Below are 17,130 nucleotides of genomic sequence, written 5' to 3'. Positions count from 1 at the left end.
GCGCTTTGCGGTGGCTTTAACCCTTTCTCGGCCGCTAGCTAGCGTGGGGGGGTAAAAGCGCCCCGCTAGTGGCCAAATAGCACGTCAAAATTGGCGGTAAAGCCCTGCTAAAAATAGCGGCGCTTTACAGCAGACGCACCCACCGCCCCAGTGTGAAAGGGGCCTTAATGTCCCCTTTTTTAGTAGCAATATGACTAGTAAATTGTAAGCCCACAACACTTGTTACAACCAAATCTATCACCCATCACTGCATCCCCCAAACATACAGAGAGCTACCATACCTCGGGACTCATGGAATTCCAGTGTGACTCGAGCATCAAATCCCAGGCTGAAATAATTATTGAACACATCCAGAGGCAGCTGTAGGAAGAGAGGAGGGTTAAAACACTAGTCATTCTATATGGTACAAATTACAAAATTTACCAACAACTTTGTAGTACAAGGACCTGACTGATTGGATAGAAATGCAATGGGCTGTTTAGAGTCTCCACCCTACTAAACAAAGGGCCAGTTTACCGTCCTTCAGACTTTAGGGGGGGCCAGAATGCGGCCATTTGTGAGTGGAGAATGTCCCGGCATCAGTGGGAGTAAACAATGCCCCATCTTTCGTGTCAGTGAGAGGAACTGTGCCCCATTGATGGCGTCATTGGCAGGAATTGTGCCCCTTGTTGATGTCAGTAAATAAAATAGTGCCCCAAGGGCCAGATAAAAGCAAGCAAAGTGCTGCATCTGGCCCCTGGGCCACAGTTTGGAGACCATTGAGATAGGCCATCACATAAGATGGTAAATTTAAAGGTGATAGTACAGAGGTTGTACAATCAGATTGTACTGGGCATGGCCAGCTTTAGCAACTGCTACCAAGATCTACATGGGCTACTTGTCTGATAATAACACAAAGTGCAGTGATAGATGCAAAATGAAGATCAAAAAAAAGAAAATTTAAATGCCCATAAATGGAATTAAAATGGAAGTAAAGTCGTGGGGCCAGATTCTCAAAGAGATACGACGGTGTATCTCCTGATACACCGTCGTATCTCTGAGTTAGGCCGGTCGTATCTATGCGCCTGATTCATAGAATCAGTTACGCATAGATATGCCTAAGATCCGACAGGTGTAACTGTGTTACACCGTCGGATCTTAACTGCAATTTAAAAATGGCTGCTGGGAATATGTAAATCAGCGAGATACGCCAATTCACAAACGTACACGGGCCCGACGCAGTGTTTTTACGACGTTTACGTAAGGGTTTTACCAGCGCATAGTTACCCCTGCTTCTATGAGGCGCAGCCAATGTTAAGTATGGCCGTCGTTCCCGCGACAAAATTTACATTTTTTACGTCGTTTGCGTAAGTCGTTCGCGAATACGGATGGACGTCATTTACGTAAGCGTCAAAACCAATGACGTCGTTGCAACGTCATTTGGAGCAATGCACGCTGGGAAAATTTCCGGACGGCGCATGCGCTATTCGATCGGCGCGGGGACGCGCCTGATTTGAATAGTACACTCCCCCTAGCCGCGGAATTTGAATTCCGCCGGAGGAATTATGATCCGCCGCCGCAAGTTTGGAGGTAAGTGTTTTGTGAATTACCCACTTGCCTCTAAAACTTGCGGCGGCGGATCTTAAATCAGATAGATTACGCAGATCTAAAGATCCGCTGATCTATCTGAATCTGGCCCTTATTTTTTAAAAGCGCTGACATGCAGGTCTTTTTTATGACAGAAAAAACGGTGTATATCTCTTCTGCTATAGATACTTCTACCTGCCTGTCAGCACATTTTTGCTTGTACAGTGAACAGCGCATGCACAGCTCAGTTCAGTCTTGGCAAAATTCTGTTCTGGGATGAAGTACCCACAGTGTGCATGTGCAGGAGTTAATCTGGCTATACACTGAGTTTTTTTTTTCTTCAATAGGCCCCTGGTCTAAAAACCAGCTTCTGTTGACAGAGAGATACACTCTCATTGAAATTCGGCCGGTTCATGCTGAACCGGCAGAATTTTGATATATGCATACCCTGCTTTACACCATCCCTGCCAATCAAGATGGCCAAATACACCAAACTCAAAGGACAACCATGTAAGAATGGATGCGCCAGCCATGGAAGGGAGCGCAGACATCGCTGGAAGTAATTGCTTTGATGGGAAAGTGTGACACAATGTGCAAAGATGTTGTGCAGACTATAGCAAAAACTTCTTAATGGACCAACATTTGGGGGTTTACTACAACTTAAAGTTTGCCCGCTGGACTTTATTTTAGACTGCCTTCCATTTCAGCCCTTCAAAATAAACTGTGTACTCACTTTAGCGGTTGCTCCTTCTCCCCAATCCTCATCACTGGCCTCAAGGTTTCTCTCCACTTCCAGGTTCCACCGATCCAGCTGGACCACAGTTCCCTCCTCTATGTGGGATAGGATCTTAGAAAGTGGCTCGTCAGTATAACCCTAAGATTTAAGGACACAGGATAAATTATTCAGCACATTCCATCTCGTCTGTACACAGAGCATATATAATGGGCCACAGCCTACAGTTTGCATCAGATTGTATCCTACACTGAGTCACAGCAAATGCATGCGCATACAATGGAAACGTACACCAAGAGAAATATACAGTAAATGTAAATGCAAGTTGCCTGTCTATTTATGGCTTCTGAGCCAATGAGGAGTTGTCGTCAGGGTGAAGTCAGAACACCCGATGTGTATACCTATTCTGAAGTATAAAGGTCCATTCACACAAGGAACTGCGTGTGAATCGCACAGCAACTCTGTTTACATGCAGTTCTGTGCAGTGTGTTTTGTGCCCCATTTTGAATGGGCTGAAAATTGCATGGCACCAAAAGAAGTGCATGCACTACTTTTTGAAACACACAGCAACTGCATCACATGGCATTTTTGTGCCATATGATCCGGTGTGGGCAAACGCACTGCATTTGTGACCTGCGTTTGGGAAGTCGTTAACTTTGAACTAACCCCTGCAGCAGATCGCAAGGGTAGTGCGATTGGAATGCAGTGCGGGAGAGCCCTGTTCCCGTGCAGCTTCCTGCACTGCATTCCAACCGCACTGCCCATGCCCTGCATCCTAGTGTAAATGGGCCTTTAAAACCATTAGATCTTTGACATTTTCAGAGAGAGAGAGACAGAGGTCAGAACTGGCAGTCTACATATTCCTTCCAGTGTAGGTTAGGGTTAGGCAGAATTGTAATCACAAAAAGCTAAAATAAAGGCACATGTGCCCCAGTTGTAGAACACAAGTCAGTGGTGCAGTTCCCTATAGACGAGTCTCCGAGCTCAGTCACTGACAGCAAAGAACAGTTTCTAGTTCATTCACACAGAGAAAAGAGCATTCTCTCAATTAATTTACATACAGCAAAAATCAGAGAGGAGTAATGGTGGCTTGTCCATTAGGAGTGCCGGAGCGCTGTCCCTTCTATCCACGGCCGTCACCCCAATGCTCTATTCACGGCCGCTATTTTGCAGGACACCATCACCCATATTTCATGCATCCAGCCTCTTTTAGGACGTCAGGAGCGTGAATTACAGCAGTGGGGGTGTTTTTTCGAAGCACCTGATTTGAGCCAGAGGCTCCAATAGGCTTCAAAATAGGGTGGGCTCGTGGCACAGAGCATTGGGTCAGGAGCCCACCCAGGTGTTACAACAGCGAATAAATATTCTCTATTGAAACACTGATCCTCAATCCGGCCAATCAGAAGCAGGTCCGAGACCCGTTTTCCGATTAGCTGAAAAGAGTGCCAATTGCCTGCCAAGGAGGAGAGAGGAAACGGAAGCTACCGCGATGCCCGTTGAGACCAGGGGAAGGGAAAGCCATCGCCGCTGAGCAAGGGAAGCATACCTCGTATAGCTATTTTCTTACCCGGCTTCCGGGTAGTGCCTCCCGCGGGAGTGGGCGTTCCTATGCCACAGTTAGTGATTGACGTGATGACAAAAACTACCGCCCCCGTCACATAAGGAGCGTCACGAGTTGCCGAAAGAAGCCGAACGTCGGTGCGCAGGCACCGTATAGCGCCGACTCGACGATCGGCTTCTTTCGGCAACTCGTGGCGCTCCTTATGCGACGGGGGGGTAGTTTTTGTCATCACGTCAATCACTAACTGCTGCATAGAAACGCCCACTCCCGCGGGAGGCACTACCCGGGAGCCGGGTAAGAAAATAGCTATACGAGGTATGTACAGCAAAAAATAATAAAAAATACATTGGCATACTGTCAATGTCAAGAGTGAGCTCAATGTAATGTTAGAAAATTGTTTTTAGGGTGAACTCCCGCTTTAAAATGATCGTGTGTGGGCTACACATCATTTTTCAGGTTCTGAAAAACGACAAAAAAAAAATTCGAACATGCTGCATTTTTTAACGTTGTTTTAAACTATGTCGTTTTTCAGGTTGTAAAAAATGATCGTGTGTGGGCTAAAACGACGTAAAAAACCTGCGCATGCTCAGAAGCAAGTTATGAGATGGGAGTGCTCGTTCTGGTAAAACTAGCGTTCATTTAGCACATTCATCATGGTGTAACAGACAGAAAAGCATGAATCGTCTTTTACTAACACAAAATCAGCTAAAGCAGCCCAAAGGCGAATGGAACTTCCCCTTTATAGTGCCGTCGTACGTGTTGTACGTCACCGCGCTTTGCTAGATCATTTTTTAAAAACGATGGTGTGTAGGCAACGTCGTTTTAATGATGAAGTTGGGAAAACGTCGTTTTTTGGACATGCTGAAAAATGATCGTGTGTATGCGGCATTATGGTTTAGCATAGCTGAAAAAATCTATAAAAACGTATGGCTAGCCTTAGGTCGTTGTCATTCAGCAAAAAGAGTATTGGCTCAGTCACATACAATAGAAACAATCTCTCAGCTCATTAAAATATAACGGGGTGCAGTCCTCTGACATATTCACATAGAGCAAAGAGCAGTCTCCTGGATATTTATATCAATGGTCTGTCTTACAGGCCAGCAAGAGCACTGTGACCACAGAATCACTTACCCCACCCCAGTTAAGAGTTCTGGCGAGGTCATTGCCTGTTCCTAGGGGCAGTATAGCGACAGGCGGAGAAGGGAAAAGATGCAGCTGATCCAGTACAGAAAGGATCCATCCCACCTGATGAAAGAAATTTGTTAACGGTCACACAAGGAAATACTCAGGGGTCTTACAATCAAATATAGCAGCTTCAGAATATACATTACATAGGAAACCCAAGAATGTAAGGGATAAGATGCTTGCACTAGCAACACTCAAATATTTGTAAGCAGCACCGTCTAAAGTGGTTTTCATAACCTCAGCAAAATATAATTTAGGCCGGGTTCACAGATGTGCAGCCGCGGGTCACAGCATGGGGGCCAGTGCGTTTCTGTACACCGGTTCAGGTCCACATTTTTGCATTAATTCACACCTGAACCGGATGCGAAGACGCACAGGGCCCTTCTGTAACCTGGACCGTGGCTACCCCGGACCTGTGTGAACCAGCTCCATTGAGAGCCAGTTACACTTACCTGTCACGCAAACTGGATGCGGGGAAACCCACATCCAATTTGTATATATGTGAACCCAGCCTTACTCTCCCTTCAAACTGGGAAAAGTGCTTCGTTCTGACCCATAAATGATCATTAGATCACTAGAACACAGGAAACAGGGTTCAAATTTATTATAACTAAGTGGCACAGGTACCCCTCTGTTCTCCATAACCACCCAATCTCAGATGCTTGCTGGTGGTTGCACACCTCCAAAGGCACCATTGCTCCATGTCTGGTGGGATTGCCCCCTCCCATCCAGGCATTTGGAACACATATCTTTACTACTTTCTTATGACAACTCAGATTCCATTGTCTCGAAAGATAGCACTTGCCTCCATGATTCCTGGACCCCTTAAATCCACAAAAAGATGTCCTCTTCTTCTAGCTGTGGCCAGGACGGTCATACCCCGATATTAGAAAGGGTGGAGAGGTTAGGGCAGGGCTCGACAAATCCCGATCGCCAGGTCGCCATGGCGACTAGAAATAGGGTCCTGGCGACTTGGCTTGTGAGCTGGCGCCATCTGGTGGTGAGCCGTTGGTATTACAAGTTATTACCACCAGATGTGTAAGCTGGCGCCATCTGTTGGTGGCCGTTGGTATTACAAGTTAAGCATTACAAGTTAAACAGCAATTCTAATATAATTTTTCACTATTTTCACTGCCATCTTCTTCCCGCTAATTAGAACCCCCAAACATTATATATATTTTTTATCCTAACACCCTAGAGAATAAAATGGCGATCGTTGCAATACTTTCTGTCACGCCGTATTTGCCCAGGGGTCTTACAAGCGCACTTTTTGGGGAAAAAATTACACTTTTTTTAATTAAAAAATAAGACAACAGTAAAGTTATCCCCATTTTTTTTTATATTATGAAAGATAATGTTACGCCGAGTAAATTCATACCCAACATGTCACGCTTCAAAATTGCGTCCGCTCGTGGAATGCCGACAAACTTTTACCCTTTAAAATCTTCATAGGCGACGTTTAAAAAAATCTACAGGTTGCATGTTTTGAGTTACAGAGGAGGTCTAGGGCTAGAATTATTGCTCTCGCTTTTACCAATCGCGGCGATACCTCACATGTGTGGTTTGAACACCATTTACATATGCGGGTGCTGCTCACGTATGTGTTCACTTCTGCGCGCAAGCTCGTCGAGACGGGGCGCGTTTTCTGGCTCCTAACTTTTTTAGCTGGCTCCTAGATTCCAAGCAAATTTGTCAAACCCTGGGTTAGGGGCTGATCGGACATACCGGGGCAGGGAGTTCCAGAGAATAGGAGAGGCTCTGGAGAATTCCTGAAGACGAGCATGGGAGGAGGTAACAAGGGAGCTAAAGAGCAGGTGGTCCTGGGAGGAGCGGAGGGGACGATTTGGGCGATATCTGCAGATGAGGTTGGTGATGTAGCTGGGGGCCATGTTGTGGATGGCCTTGTATGTTGTGGCTAGCAGTTTTTTTTTACATGGTAAGAAGTCTATGGCTCAGTGCAGGTAACCCGCAGGTGTTCTGAGCTGCACCTTCTGATCAATTTGACAGAAACCCAGTAACCACTGCAGAACAGATAGGCCCATATATACGCTGTGATTTTAGAAATAAACGTATCTTTAATAAAACAGTCTTCCATTCAGGTATTGCCGGTGCACTGCCATGAAATGTGTTTTGCCATGAAATGTGATGGTCCGCCTCCATCACATCCCATTGGCTCACTCATGTCATGTGACATATACACACGTCATCAGTCTCAGCTAGGCTATTATAGGGAGAGGATCTCCTCTCCCTGTGATAGCTTGAGTTATATATGTGGATGAGGGCTGAAGTGTCGCCCCTTCACATCTTCTGCGCCTGCTCCTTCCATAGAACTGAGAGTGATACCCGTGTAACCAAAAGATAATATAAAAGTCGTATTGGAGAGTATGGGGGATTTCCAGGGTGCAGAATCCAACAATCAAAGCACGGAGCTGGTATATAGTGTTAGGAAGGAGAAGGCAGTGTGATATGCACAGCTCTGTGAGGAGCAGCCTGTGTTGCAGTGAGTGCATTGCTGGTGTTAGAATGTATAGAAACAATGATCGCACACACATCTATAGGCTGCCTCTCCCCTCCTCCTGCTCTCGGGCTGTGTGGCCAGCAGCACACACACACACCATGGGCAGCCTGTATAATGGAGCAGCCTCCCATCTGCCTGCCCCCCTCTCCTCTCTCTTAGCCCTTTGATAAGCTGCACGGAGGCTGACCTCCCTGGGTGTGCGAGTAAGCTAAATTTACTACTACAGCTCCGTGCAGCTATTACAGGGGGAGGAGATCCTCTCCCTATGATAGCCAATAGCCTAGCTGAGACTGATGACGTGTGTATATGTCACATGACATGAGTGAGCCAATGGGATGTGATGGAGGCGGACCATCACATTTCATGGCAAATCGCATTTCATGGCAATGCACCGGCTGTTGCTGTCCCAGGCAGAGTGCGTTTGGTATCACGCTGCCTGTGGCAGGAGTTGGCGCTGTACAGGAAGCATCGGCTTATGCGGCTCTGCTGTGTAGTCGCGCTTCCTCTCCTGCCGGCTTCATTCACAACACTGATACTCCGGGATGGCGGGTTGGAAACCCACAATCTGGGCTTGCCAACCCGCCATCCCAAAGCAGGAGGTCGCAGGCCACATCAGAGGGCTCCATGGGCCACATGTGGCCCCCAGGCCATTGGTTGGGCACCCCAGGTTCTAAGCCTTACCGACTTAAAACTAAAACAATATGGATGGAATGGTGCTTTAAAAGCTCTTATTTAATGGTCAAAACTACTAGAAAAGCTTTGTTTTGAGTTGGACCAAAGTCCTAATCAAAATTAAATGAGATCTTCTTTGTTTAGGTCATCAAAATGCAAGATCCTCTTTTTATTTCCCATCCATATAGAGATACGAACAGTGATGGGAAATGCACAGCAAGAAAAGCACAGAAATAGTCTGTAATGAGGATATTGAGTCAGCAGGATGTTTTTGTTCTGGACAAGTAGTGAATGTTCCAGCTTTGTTTCTCTGGCTCATCAAATCTGTAAATATGTTAGTAGAGCATTTTTTCCAAAGAAGCACAGTGGGAGGCAACCCACCTCTTCACACTGTGTGGTGGCCAATAGAACTTTATGAAAGGTCACTATGTGTTGTCTCGCTGCATCGCGCCGCACACCACCCACTGCGTTTTAACCCAGCAGCTAATGTGAACTGACCCTTCCAGTGGTCATTCACACTTCCATTGTATTATCCGATTAATGTGCAATTCAAATGAATGAGAAATTGATCAAATAGCCATAGCTTCCTGTCAGACCGATCCAGACAGAATTATTGATGGTTTGCTGCAACCAGCAGCACTGATATAAATTGAGTCATAATTTCAATCAATTTTCAATTAATCAGATAATAAGGCTGCCTGGTGGAAACATAGATATGATGGATAACTTACAGTTGTATCTTCCAAAACAGTGGCGGCCCGTGCACATGTGGGCACATGGGTGCCACCCCCCTTAACATCGCCGCCGCCCTCCCTATCCATGTGCTTGGCGTCTTTCAGGACTCTGGGCGCATAATTCCTATGGGGTGTGTTTTTTGAAGCACCTGATTAGAGCCAGAGGCTCTAATAGGCTTCAAAGTAGGGTGGGCTTGGGTAACAGAGCATTGCGTTCGGAGCCCACCCAGTTGTGTTGCAACAGTGAATTAATATTTGCAACTAGGGCTGCAACTAATGCCGCGTACAGACGGTCGTTTTCTGCGATGTAAAAAAACAAAGTTTTCTGTGAAGTAAAAAACGACGTTTTTGAAACTTCAATTTTCAAAAACGATGTTGCCTACACACCATCGTTTTTTCACAGTGCTCTAGCAAAGCGAGGTTACGTTCACCACGTTTTTCCATTGAAGCTCGCTTCATAACTAGCTTCTGGGCATGCGCAGGTGTAAAAACGTCGTTTGAAACGTCGTTTTTTGCTACACACGGTCAATTTCTGTGAAGTAAAAAACGACGTTTTGAAAAACGACACATAAAATTGAAGCATGCTTCAATTTTTTTTGGTCGTTTTTCAGAAGACATAAAACGTCGTTTTCGCCCACACACGGTCAATTAAATTGACGTTTTTAAAAACGTCGTTTCTTTACATCGCAGAAAACGACCGTCTGTACGCGGCATAACGAATATTTTTTAATAATCGATTAGTTGGCCGATTATTGTTTTGATTAATCGGATAATAGCCTTAAAAAAAAAATATTTGCAATTGGGACAATTTGTTGTTGGGTAGATTCCAAAACACAATTTGCTGCAAAAACACATTACATGCTTTTCTGCAGCTTCTCCATTGAAGTATATTGAACCAAAAAATAAATAAAAATAGCACTGTTTTGCGTTAAAAACTCCTTGCCCTTTCCAAATACGCAGCAGCTGAAAAAAAATCATGGATGTGACCGTGTCCCATAGGAAAACATGTAAATGAACTGTAGTGTGTTTCTGCAAAAAGCACCAAAAAACACACAGAGGTGTGACCCCGGCCTGAGATGTTTAGTAACATAATGGGGTTAAAAAAACAAAAATAAGTACAAAAAGAGCAAATAATCGCTACTGTAAGGGGTTCATTTTTTTTACTGTGGGACAGTGAAAGTAATATTTACAGTAGCGATTTGCTTTTTTGTACTATAAAGGGCTATTTTTTTTTTTTTTAACCCCATTATGTTACTGGCCGATTAATCAATTATGAAAATTGTAATCGATTAATTTCATAATCGATTAGTTGGCGATTAATCGATTAGTTGTTTCGGCCCCATTTGCAACACTGATCCTTCTCCTGGGTCTGATACCCATCACCTGATTGGCTAAAAGGACAGGCAATCCTATTGGACGCCTAGGAGGGGAGGAGGAGACGCACGGCGGAAGCTGCTGTGTGCCTGCTGATCCCTGCTGCTCACCGACGCTGTGTGCCCGCTGATTCCCTATGTGCCCGCCTGCGTGCGGGGGGGGGGTGTTGGGGTTTGAGGTGTCATGGGGGGGTGGTTGTTTTGTTTGCTGCCCCCTCCCAAACAAAAAAACACCAGCCGCCACTGCTTCCAAATATAGATTGAATTCAACGTTCCTTAGGTGTGCCATATTAATTGATTTTGTAATCAACTATTGATCAAGTACTCCGATCAGGAAAGATTGATCGAAAAATAAATCAATTGTTTATTAAAGTGGGTTATAGCTACCATTACAGAGGGCTAAAAAGATCCTTAGTGTCATGCCACTGATGAGGTTTAATTTCCATGGACGTTTTTACAGCCACCTTTTTTAGCCTTTTTTACAGCTTAAAAACGCCTGTCCATGTTATTTTTTTTAATATATATATATTTTTGCGCGTTTTTTAACGTCTGGCGTTTTTACAGCTCTAACGCTGGAGCTTCAGAACGCACTGGTTCTGGTTTTTTTTTGAAGCTTGAAAACGGCTCAGCCATCTACAGTTCAAAAATGTCATGGTGGGCATGAGGCCATAGACTAACATGGAGAGCCGTTTTTAAGCTGCAAAAAACGCTCAGAAAAGTGTCTGTAAAAACATCCATGGAAATGAAGCCTTATTTGTACTTTTGGTCCAGTAACTATGCAAGCAACATGAAATCGGAGCTCAATCAGCCACAGCTCAAAGAAACCTCTAGCAACATCTGACAATCTGGTTTGATTTGCTGATCTAGAGTGACAAGGAAACAGGACTGGCCCAGTACATGGGGTCCTAGATAACACACATACAGCCCAGACATACACTACCAGAGCCACACAGAACTTACGGTGCCATCACCCCCGCAAGCAAGGATACGCAATGATGGAACCTTCCGATACATCTCCAACCTACAGACAGGACAAAACAGGATTAAATGATCAGAACACAACCCATTACAATAATCATATTTTAGAGCTTTCAAGTGAAAGAGCAATTGTGAGAAAGGCCGTTCAACTGATAGGAGGCATGGAGGAGCTCAGGCGCGAGGAAAGATCAGCAGACCAAAAAAAGAAAAAACACCAACAACACTCAGTCGCAGTATTTCCCCAAACAGGACTGTGATAGGCAATGGTTTTAGCGACGCAGTCCTTTTCCGACTGGCCGGTCCTTACAAAACACTGCAAAAATGAGGGTGCAAACTCTGAGGGCTCTAAGTCCCCCGAAACACGCACGTTTTTCCACCCCGTGACCGCAGGGTCACCGCCTTACCAGTTGGAGAATTTTATATTATAAGCCTACTTTTGTGAGTATAACACTTATGTTATGTGATTTTAATAAATGGTTATTTATGGTAACGCACTAGGCGTTTGCCTAGGGAACTTTAGATTGGAACTGTAGACAAAGGTCCACACACTGTCATACTATGTGCTAGATTTTGAACGAGTAATATTTCCTCCAATGTTTTATCTGTTTTACACACAATCTGACATTTCAAGTTTTTATATAATGGCTCCAAATGTCAAAGGAAAATGTTTCACATAATAAAATGGCGGATAGCCTAATTTGAACACTTACGCTTCTCTTGGTCCACCTTGACAAAGATCAAACACTTGCCGTGGATTCAGATACCACATAAAGGACTGAAGGATCTTTACTCCCTGTGTGAGCAAAAGAAACGTCTCATAATTTGCGTTTACCATCAAGAATGAATGCAAATACATTACATGAACTTGTATAGGCTTCTATGTGGAAGTGACAGAAAAAAATAATATTGTGTTGGCCTACAATTTCCCATCAAATCTTTACTCAAAGGGTGTGACCAAACATGGATTTAACCTTTTTTTACTTCTGTTTTACCAATAGTCATCCAAACTTGTCAGCTATTAGATAATGGCTTTAAAACATAAAAGTCAAATGCTACACAAAACTAATACCATAGTACCAAAAGTATTGGGACGCCTGCCTTTACACGCACGTGAACTTTAATGGCATCCCAGTCTTAGTCCGTAGGGTTCAATATTGATTTGGTCCCTCCTTTGCAGCTATAACAGCTTCAACTCTTCTGGGAAGACTGTCCACAAGGTTTAGGAGTGTGTCTATGGGAATGTTTGACCATTCTTCCAGAAGCGCATTTGTGAGGTCAGGCACTGAAGTGGACGAGAAGTAAATTCATCCCAAAGGTGTTCTATCGGGTTGAGGTCAAGACTCTGTGCATGCCAGTCAAGTTCCTTCACCCCAAACTCGCTCACCCATGTCTTCATGGACCTTGCTTTGTGCACTGGTCCAAATTATTTTGTGGAGGGGGGATTATGATGTGGGGTTGCTTTTCAGGGGTTGGCCCCTTAGTTCCAGTGAAAGGAACTTTTAAGGTGTCAGCATACCAAGACAATTTTGGACAATTTCATGCTCCCGACTTTGTGGGAACAGTTTGGGGACGGCCCCTTCCTGTTCAAACATGACTGCACACCAGTGTACAAAGCAAGGTCCATAAAGAGATGAATGAGTGAGTTTGGGCTGGAGGAACTTGACTGGTCTGCACAGTCCTGACCTCAACCCGACAGAAGACCTTTGGGATGAATTATAGCAGAGACTGCGAGCCAGGCCTTCTTGTCCACATCAGTGCCTGACCTCCCAAACACTCTTCTGGAAGAATGGTCAAACATTCCCATAGACACACTCCTAAAACTTGTGGACAGTTCCCAGAAGAGTTGAAGCTGTTATAGCTGCAAAGGGTGGATGCCATTAAAGGTTATGTGCGTGTAAAGACACGTGTTCCAATACTTTTGGTAAAATAGTGTATCTTGGGTTTTGGTAGTTGCTACCAAAGAGATTTACATGCTGACTTCAACCTTTTAGGGACTCCATTGGTGACCCGAATGGCAGGATACACCCTACTGCTGAAACCTAAACTTTACTTTTAGAGTGGGAAGGCTTAGACTTGAAATACCTGTAGAGAGGCAACAATTTTGCGTCTCTTAAATATCAAACATTGTTGTCAGCCCTGCCCAGTTTGCCCCTACCTGACTACAGAACTACAAGCTTCTTCTTCTCATCCATAATAATTATGTGAGTGACCACACTTTAAATATTAAAGGGGTTGTAAATCTTCATGTTTTTTCACCTTAAAGAGGAGTTCCACCCAAAAATGGAACTTCCTCTTAACCCACTCCTCTCCCCCTTACATGCCACATTTGGCATGTAATTTTTTGGGGGGGGAGTGGAGGCTTCAGGAGAAGGGGACTTCCTGTCCCACTTCCTCCTTTTTTTAGTTACATTGTTACATAGTGTTATTTATATAACCTCCTTGTTTTAGGTAATTAGCACTTAATAATATTTGAAAGCACTGTCATACACATAATTACTTTGCACACCGCACAGAGAACATAGTTCTGCAGCGGGATAATTATTTTATTACACCTTTGGTGCAGAGTTATTATAGTTATTTTCTTCTCATTTATGCAGCCCCACCTTGTTTGTATTCTCTACACTCCATCCCCTCCCATACAAGTTTCCAGCTGTTTGTTTAATGCCATCACATGCTTGTGCTTGATGGGACAGAGTGCAGAGAATGCAAAAAAAGAAAAAGAAAGAGGGATTTTTTAGAGAGGGGGGTGTTCTGTAGTTTGGAGGGCAAGAACAGGGCAGGTGTGGGCAACGCTGCTTGGGGTTACAGTGTAGCAGAGGCAGAATACACAGGATCTTAGGAGCTCACTGGATTAACCACTTGCCTACAGGGCACTTTCACCCCCTTCCTGCCCAAGCCATTTTTCAGCTTTCAGTGCTGTCACATTTTGAATGATAATTGTGCGGTCATGCAACGCTGTACCCAAATGAAATGTTTATCATTTTTCCCCACAAATAGATCTTTCTTTTGGTGGTATTTGATCACCTCTGCGGTTTTTATTTTTTGCGCTATAAACAAAAGAAGAGCGACAAGTTTGAAAAAAAAAAAACAAAAAAAAAAAAACACAATATTTTTTACTTTTTGCTATAATAAATATCCCAATTTTTTTTTTTAAAACACATTTGTGTCCTCAGGTTAGGCCGATACGTATTCTTCTACATATTTTTGGTAAAAAAAAAAAAAAAAATCGCAATAAGCGTATATTGATTGGTTTGCGCAAACGTTATAGTGGCTACAAAATAGGGGAAAGATTTATAGCATTTTTCTTATTTATTTGTTTTTTTACTAGTAATGGCGGCAATCTTTTTTATCGTGACTGTGATATTGCGGCGGACACATTTGACACATTTATACAGAGATCCGTGCTATAAAAATGCATTGATTGCTGTATAAATATGATTGTCAGGGAAGGGGTTAACACTAGGGGGTGATCAAGGGGTTAATGTGTTCCCTAGGGAGCAGGGGCGGACTGACAACTCATGGGGCCCCCGGGCAATAGAAGACTATGGGGCCCCTGGGCTTACAGATGGCCACCAGCCAGGAGGCAGTGCAGAGGCGGGGCAGCTAAAATCTCGGGATTTTCACATCAGAAGCATGTTGGTTTCAGACATATCAGGCACAGATGTAAAAAAAAATATAGATTTTTACATACTGTCCCTGGTTTTACTGAGCCTGATGGGGCCCCCTAGTGACATGGGGCCCTCGGGCAGTGCCCGAATGACTCGATGGTCAGTCCGCCCCTGCTAGGGAGTGATTCTTACTGTAGGGGGAGGGGACTGACTGGGGGAGGTGACCAATCGGTGTCCCTATGTACAAGGGACACACCACAGATCCACGGTCCTGCTCAGTTACTGAGCATCGCGGCCGCCGGGTACACGCATCGGGTTCCCAGTGACGCATCGGGTTCCCAGTTATCTTGCACGATATTTGCACAATAATTTTTCAAATGCCTTTTTTTGGGGAAAAAAAATGGTTTCATTAATTAAAAAATAACAAAACAGTAAAGTTAGCCCGATTTTTTGTACAATATGAAAGATGATGTTACGCCGAGTAAATCGATACCAAACATGTCACGCTTTAAAATTGCGCACACTCATGGAATGGCGCCAAACTTTGTTACTTAAAAATCTCCATAGGCGACGCTTTGAAAAAATTTACAGGTTACTAGTTCAGAGTTACAGAGGAGGTCTAGTGCTAGAATTGTTGCACGCGCTCTAACGCACGCGGCGATACCTCACATGTGTGGTTTGAACGACGTTTACATACGTGGGCAGGACTTACGTGTGTGTTTGCTTCTGGGCACGAGCTACCGGGGACAGGGGCGTTTAAAAAAAAAAAAAAAAACATTTTTTTTTTTACTTTATTTCTTTTTTACACTTTTTTTACATTTTTTTTTTATCACTTTTATTCCAGTTACAAGGAATGTAAACATCCCTTGTAATAGGAAAGGTGTGTGACAGGTCATCTTTAAGGAGAGATGCGTGGTCAATAAGACCCCACATCTCTCCTCCAGGCTGGAAAGCATGAGATCATGAAAAAAAATTCTCTGATCTCATGCTTACTAGCCGCAATTGCAGCTTTGTTTACATTCTGGTACCCGGGCATGACGTCATCAAATCACGCACAGGCCTCCGACGGTCATAGAGATGACTGGTGACCTTCTGGTCACCGGTCATAGAGATGACTGGTGACCTTCTGGTCACCAGTCATCTCTATGCTTCCTATCCAGCGCTGGGCAATTCTTTCTCCGGGCCCCCGATGGCACGGGAGAGCCCGGAGAAGCACCGGATGGCGGCAGGAGGGGGGGGATGTCCCCTCCTGCCGCCTATAATAACGATCAACCGCTGCTATGGTGCACAGGATCGCAGCTGGAACACAATGATATCTGAATGATGCCTCTAGCTGCAGGCATCATTCAGATATCACCGCACAAAGTACAGGGCGTCATATGACGTCCACCCGGCATGCGAGATCCCCTTTGTGGACGTCATATGTCTAGGTGCGGTATTGAAGTGGTTAAATCACTGAAAAAAATAAATATTTGTCGTACAAGAATTTTCGTAACTTTAGTAACCTATTCAACTTTTACTTGCGTCCAGCAAGCGAAAAAAGTCGTCCGATCTGTCGTTCGATTTTTGAATCGTGTTTACGGGGCATAAAGGTGCATACACTAACTCTTGCAAGCCCTTCAGGCTTCCTCTATATGGCCCCTTTCACACAAGCGTCATCCGTTTTGCTAAAAAAAAGAAAAGAATAGACTTTAAAGCGGAGTTCCAACCACTTTGGAAAGGTGGTCTTAAACTAAAGACCGCCCCTCGTTTTTTGGATATTACATTTTTTTTTTCTACCTTTTTTGAAGTACTAAGTGTACTTTAGTCCTAGGTCGGCCGCTGCCCAGGATGTCATGTCCTCTTCTACGGCGAGCCCTCCTTCTCCCTCACTGTCTTCTGGGACCTGTGTGTGTCCCAGAAGACAGGAGGGGAGAAGGAGAACTTGCTGCAGAAGAGGACATGAAGTCCTGGGCTGTGGCCAACCTAGGACTGAAGTACACTTAGTACTTCAAAAAAGTTAGAAAAGAAAAAAAAAAATTAAATATCCAAAAACGAGGGGTGGTCTTTAGTGCACATAGTACTTTCAAAAAAGGTACAAAAGAAAAAAAAAATGAGCTGGCCATTCACAAAGTGCTACGGGACTCACGCGGGCGCAGTAGGAAACCGACTGTGAAGCCGCAAGGCTCCACTGGCGGTTTTCCTTAGTTACAATGGTGACTC

General features: G+C 44.4%; 1 protein-coding gene across 4 annotated transcripts in view; it reads right to left on the bottom strand.

The window, feature by feature from the left end:
* The window catches only part of LOC120917125 (diacylglycerol kinase zeta-like), a 274,751-nt gene that overhangs the window by 79,655 nt on the left and 177,966 nt on the right, over positions 1 to 17,130 (bottom strand). For all 4 annotated transcript variants that reach the window (XM_040328180.1, XM_040328181.1, XM_040328183.1 and 1 more), the window contains 5 exons: positions 12,031 to 12,113; positions 11,303 to 11,363; positions 4,992 to 5,105; positions 2,300 to 2,440; positions 282 to 360 (listed from right to left, as the gene is read on the bottom strand). In XM_040328180.1, the coding sequence (XP_040184114.1) occupies positions 282 to 360; positions 2,300 to 2,440; positions 4,992 to 5,105; positions 11,303 to 11,363; positions 12,031 to 12,113 (478 nt within the window). The remainder of the gene's footprint in view (positions 1 to 281; positions 361 to 2,299; positions 2,441 to 4,991; positions 5,106 to 11,302; positions 11,364 to 12,030; positions 12,114 to 17,130) is intronic.

Source organism: Rana temporaria, chromosome 11 (genome assembly GCF_905171775.1).
Source record: "Rana temporaria chromosome 11, aRanTem1.1, whole genome shotgun sequence".
NCBI classification, from domain to species: Eukaryota; Metazoa; Chordata; class Amphibia; order Anura; family Ranidae; genus Rana; species Rana temporaria.
This window is presented reverse-complemented; position numbering and strand designations above follow the sequence as displayed.